The 6,000-nt window shown below is 36.2% G+C and overlaps 1 protein-coding gene across 1 annotated transcript in view; it reads left to right on the top strand.

Moving 5' to 3' along the window:
• The first annotated feature begins 270 nt into the window (after nt 1-270).
• Nucleotides 271-6,000, top strand: part of MPHOSPH9 (M-phase phosphoprotein 9) — a 31,546-nt gene continuing 25,816 nt past the window's right edge. Inside the window, 4 exon segments of the mRNA XM_009643123.2 lie at nt 271-439; nt 1,841-1,973; nt 2,929-3,079; nt 4,411-4,500. Of these exon segments, the coding sequence (XP_009641418.2) occupies nt 1,867-1,973; nt 2,929-3,079; nt 4,411-4,500 (348 nt within the window). The 5' untranslated portion in view covers nt 271-439; nt 1,841-1,866.

Genomic DNA, 6,000 nt, shown 5'->3' with positions numbered 1-6,000 from the left:
CTCGGGAAGGGACGCTGCGCTGCGTGCTCTGGGTCTGTGCTGCTGGCCCAGGTGTTTTCGTCTAAATCGGCACTGAGACTTGGGAGACAAAATACCTCGCAGCTTGGGTTTTTTTTTTTTTTATCCTACTCCTTTATGTAGGGACTTGGCCGTATAAGGACTGTTATGTGCTATGGAAACAATAGATGACAGCTTAGCTGTTCCTCAGCCTAGTTATAGCTCACTTAATTTTTATTTTTTTTTTTTTTGTTGTTGCGAGCAGACTTCTAATGAGGTTATGAAACGAGCCTGTGTCACAGCTAAGTCCCACCCATCTGCTGTGCTGCTGAGATAGGCCACCCATGATTTCATCCTGGGGAGATGGGGGCGACTGATGTAGCCCGCACCATTGCCATCCAGCTGCTCCAGAGACATTTGCAGCTTCTGCTTTATCTGTCAGGTTAGGTGCCTGATAACCTTCAAGTTTTCCAGACTTCTGACCACTAGAAAAAGAAGAAAGGCTTTTTTTCTTCTTTCATTTATCCCAAGAAGCTCTGCCAAAGGGATATGTGTATCTGTGATAACTCCCTTCCAATTCTTGCACTTTTAGCCCTACCCAAAGGAGCTAGCTTGAGTGAGTACCTGGAAAACATTTCTGCTAAAGCCAACCAGGCTCCCGTAAACCAGGGAAAAATCAGACAGTTGTCCATCGGTTTCCTTCGGGTGGAAATGATTTTTTTTTAATGCTTCCGAAACTGTCTGTTAGTGATATATCTCTAGGTACTTGAAAATAATGAAAAGTTAAATCTGTAGAAGCCAGTAGCATGTCCTTGTAAACCCTGTAAAGAAGAATGGTTGTGCTGTGAAGGTGTTGTGCTTCTTTAAGGCAGCAGGGATTTATTCTTGGTATTATCACAGACAACTAGGATGATATTTCTTAATGTCTCTTTTTGCTCTCCATCTGTGAAATGATTGTAAGGTTTTTCTCCAGTGTTAGAACATAGGATGAATTCATCAGGGTGTAGAACATGCTGAAATAAGCACTATGGAAGATCTGATTAATCAGTGTATTTCAAATGTGTTCTTGGTCAAAGTATGGAAACCGGAAAAATCTTTCAGTGTCTCTGCAGCCATTCTTGTAAACTGCTGCTTTGAGTGCTGTAAGACCATTGCATGAGTATTTTGTATTTATTTATTTATGATGCTTTCAGTTAACCAGCTGCTGTTTTTAACTGCTGTGGGATTCCTGTTTGACTACATTTTATTGTTAATTGGTACCAAATGTAGCTCAAAATGGTTTCAAAGCTTTTTGAATTAATATTATATAGTAATAATAAAACAAGCATTATGTGAAAAAAAGTAAGCCAAATATTATGCACACAAATAGCAGGATTGGTCAACTGCAGTCTAACTCGGTGGGTCTTGATTTTATTTTTTGGGGGGTGTGTTTCTTGCAGTGAAGGTGCAGATCCCCATTCAGCAGATTTAAATACATTTCTAACAGGCCATTTCACAGAGGTCTCGAAAACAGTCTGTGGAGACTCAGACTTAAAAAACCAACCAAACACAGCCCAACAACACTGTTTTACCTGCAATGTTTTGGATTCAGACACCCTTTACAGCCCAGTCTAGATGTGTGATGTGCAGCTAGGAATCTCTTTGCTTTGTAGGAGTCCTGGCAAGTACAAGGCTGAATGAATAGCACAGGATGAGGAAGAGAGGTTGGGTGTGGAATGCTAGCATGTTCTGGGGTGGTTTGACTGAAACAACTGTGTCTCTAATCAGATTCTGTTTCTTCAAACAACAAAGTCAAACAGCTTTTTAAAATACGAGGGTGATGCTTCCTTCTTTATATTTTCAGGGTAATGTCATACTTGAGCCTAAGTTATGGAAAACTGTGATGTGGTGAATACTGCACAAGAAATCCCTTCAACTTCTGCAGACTCTGATGTCAGAAATACCCACAGCTCTGTCTGTAATTTGAATAGTAGCAGGTAATGAGTTGAAGGAATTCCTAACAAATATTTTTACTATTTTTTGTTTTCTTAGTATGCTTTTACAGTAACATTGTTACTAAGGTGTAATAACATGCAATACTCTGCAATATATTTTAGGGTTGTTTGTGTTTGGTTTTTTTGGTTTGGTTTTGTTTTGTTTTTTTTACATTTACAGGTATAATCCTTAATGAGAAAAGCCTTATTGAAAGAACTGCTAAGCCTTCCTTAAAAATTTAGTAACTTCCATTGCCTTGTGTTTCTTGGAATGTGTGTGGGGGAAACCTGTCTTGAACAAATTGTAAGAGATCATTCTTTGGAAAGATCATGCATTATGCTAAGTCATTTGTAGAGAACAAGCAGCTTAGAAAACCTGAATTGTTTTTCTGTTCAGTGCCCAAGGTATTCCCAGTGAATAAGAAGGGCAAATATGGACTAATGGCCTAAGTGACAGGTTAGGAAGGTTTCTTGACTGACCTGTTAAGATGAAAATTACAAGTCGCTTACTGCATGTGTAACTTCTCAAGAGGAGGCAGTAGTCCTGGACTTCATAAATCACAGTTACACAGAAGGTTATATCTGTAAGCTTCTGACCTCAGAATCTATGAAGAAGCACATAGATTTGATGAAAAGCTGTGTTTATTGACATTTGTACTAGTGAGCAGAAATATCTGTGCTGATTATGCTGTCTCTCTTCTTGGAAAGCTACTGCTTTTTAATGTGTGTAGGATAAGAATGAAGCATGCTGTGGATTCTTTGACATTTTCTTGAAGAACACCCTCATTCTTGTGAAGGTATCAGGTTTTTTTTTCCCCAGCATGATGAGAGTCACAGTGTAAATCAAGTGTATGATTCTTTTATTTCTGCATAGCATATGTAGTATATTACTTTGGTCACTATGTTGGACAACTGGCACAATAAATAATTGAAATGTTCTTTCCTCATGTTTCACTAGAAGTCCCTCATCCAATCCCAATGGAGTTTCTGGTTACTCAGGGAATACCAGGTCCTCATTAATACCTGGTTCTGTTGAGCTGCTTGCCTCCTTTATGCAAGATATCCAGAACATTGGAAATGCTGACTCAGAAATTGTGAAGAACTGTGAGGTATTTGATGTTAACATTTATTTAAAAAAATATTAATGTATTGGCTTTGCATTTTGGAAGACAGCTCTAATGATGATACAGTTTAGCAGTGAGATCTATATATGTATTTGTTTGTTCTTCATGATGGAACAAATCCTTTTACAATGTATAAACTAATCACATGGATGGATTTTACTGCAATTTTATCTTAGCTTTTTATCTTTGTGTTTTACAATACAGATGTGAATTTTTATCAAAGTTATAATTCTTAAAGATTGCAAGTTTTTGAACTGAAAAATGTAAACCTTTAAAGTAGCACTTCAGACTGGTCTGAAGTGATCCTAGAAATTAGAAGTTTTCTTTCTAAAAATGGCTCTGATTTAGCTGAATTATTTATTCCATTTATAAAGATATGTAGATGATTAGTTTGTTTCCATATCTGAAACAACACAAAAATAATGATGTAGGTTCAATGAGCTCATTCTCTCAAAACCTTTTTTTAATGTTGTTTTTGTCCTCTTTAATTTTAAATTTTATCATTATTTTTAGTCTCCATAAGGAACATCAGGTTTCCACACCATGGGCTTGTTCCTGAGGAATTTTTAAGCTTTCTGGCTGTGGTCCATCAAACTGTCTTGACAGATGCTTAATTTGGGTGCTCTTTAACAGCTCCAAGAAAAGAATATAGATGTCTCTGTCTAGGCACATGTGTTCTATGTCCCGTGTCCTATGCTTCAAGTATCAGATTCCATAAACATTAGGATAAAATAGTTTTTAAAATTCAGATTTTGCCACATTTTAGGAACCCTATATATTTGATTTTTTTTTAAAAAAAATTCTTTTTGTTTTCACTAAATAGTTATGCATCATGGCCTTGTTGAAGGGGAGGAGTTTCTTATTGAAACGAATGGTTCACTGGACATAGGGGTGTTTAATTGCCAATTTTAAAATCACCTATAATTTATTGAACTGGAATCAACCTTTCCAAATTTTCACTGTACTTTCCTGCCAACTGTTTCTACTTCTAAGTAATTTGATTTATTTTTTTTTTTTAAATAGAATAACTCTCTTCCCTTGATCACTTGTTTGGTTGGTTTTTTAAACCAAACTTAAATTGTAGAGTTGTGAAATCTTGCTTTCTAGAAGGGCCTTGTGTCCATAGTGAATTGTTTCCATTGACTGACATGATAGGGGGCTGCATGTAATGTGGGCTGGATAACCACAGTGCTGTTGTTAACCTTTGTATTATGTCAATACCTAAGTATAAGATTGCAAAACTATTTTGTAGCTAGAGTAAAGGTAAGAGATGCAATATGACTGTGTTTTAATTATTTTACTTTGTGGTTTAATAGACAAGGTGGCTACAGTTATTGAGGCTGGTAGAAAAACAATGTCAGGAACAAATAGTTGCCCAGCAAGAGCAGTTCCAACATCAAATCCAAGTAAGTAATGATTTGTTCATGTAGGTGGGTTAGGCTGAATGTTTCTTTAATCTACCACTCTCGCCTCCAAAACAATGCAACATGATCTCTGACACTCCTATATTTTTCTGTAAGTATATTCAGACAGGCAGTTAATGGAAGTGGATGATGGGAATGCCAAATTACAGGATGCATATTTGAGATAGCCTTGGCTAATTAACGAAGTAACTGGTCATAACCATTTCAGAATTAAAGATTCTTGGATTATTTGTTTTCAGTTGTTCTGTTTTCACAAGAATTTGGTTCAGAATGCCTATGCGATAATTGGATTTTGTAGGTACAAGCTGTTTTTTATTAACTGTTAGACTGTATAATTTCTAATTTTGAGACATTGTAGTTTTCTCTTCATTGGAAAATGTTATGCAACATATTCTAGCATAGGAAAACATTCGCTGTAATAGCTGAACACTTATTTCACCCTTCAGTTGAACAGTCTCCTTTCTAAGAATGAAAAATGACCCACTGGAAGATTCACGTTTTTGCTGAACCATATTTATCCATTGAAACAGAAGAAATGTATATGTATGTGTAAGAGACAGTAATTCTATGATTATATAATACTTAATATCTTCATCATTTTGGTTGCTGTTTTTCCCTTCCCTTTCCTGATGCCCTCTACACTAGTAGTAATCAACAGTTCCTGAACTGAATTAACAAGAGGTACTGTCCTTTTATCCTATCTCCTGTTTCTCCCCCCTCCCATCTCGTTATTTTTGTCCCACCAGTGTTTCCTTACCTTTGTATTTCCTTCCTCTTACTGTAGTGGTTTGATTTACTGGTTGCTAATCATAGTCTTGACTAATCCATTGTGTTGGCTTTGCCGGTTTTTGTTGTCCTTAATAGGAAAGGCTACCTCTGGAAGAGTTGAGTTTGTGGTATCAGCAGGGACTTACTAACTGCATGAATTACCATGCTAAATATAAAATCAACAGCTATAACTTACTTTCAGTTGTATGAGTGCATTAGATAAAATAGATGGAGCTATTCCAAACTTAAACTGGTATGCCAGTGACCTAGTGAAATACAGGTAACTCAACACATTCTAATAAGAATAATAAGACAAAAATAATTATCTACTCTTTGGGGTAGAAAAGCAAGATACTGCATTAGCATTGACATGACTCTGAGATAAGACTTGCTCTATGCTGTGTTTAAAGACCAACTGTGCTTATAAAAATACATCTTTATCCATGTGAAAACTTGGATCAAAAGACCTTGAATTCATTTTGGAATCAGTGGGGTCAGTTCTTAAGTGATTTATACACTAGAAGACAAGTGTACTAATGACAAACTATCACCATGTGTGGATCATCCTAAAATCAGACTTTATTGAAGAGGATTTAAGAAAAGTTACCGACAAGCCCAAAACTATAGAAATGTTGTCTTATTTTTCTGAGGTCTTTTCTTCTCTTGGAATTATTTGTGGCTATGCAAAGAGAAGTAAAAATGCTATTTCATTGG

This window comes from Egretta garzetta, unplaced genomic scaffold (assembly GCF_000687185.1).
Source record: "Egretta garzetta isolate BGI_Z169 unplaced genomic scaffold, ASM68718v1 scaffold447, whole genome shotgun sequence".
Lineage (NCBI taxonomy): Eukaryota > Metazoa > Chordata > Aves > Pelecaniformes > Ardeidae > Egretta > Egretta garzetta.
Note: the sequence above shows the minus strand (reverse complement) of the source record. Positions and strands in the feature narration are given on the sequence as shown.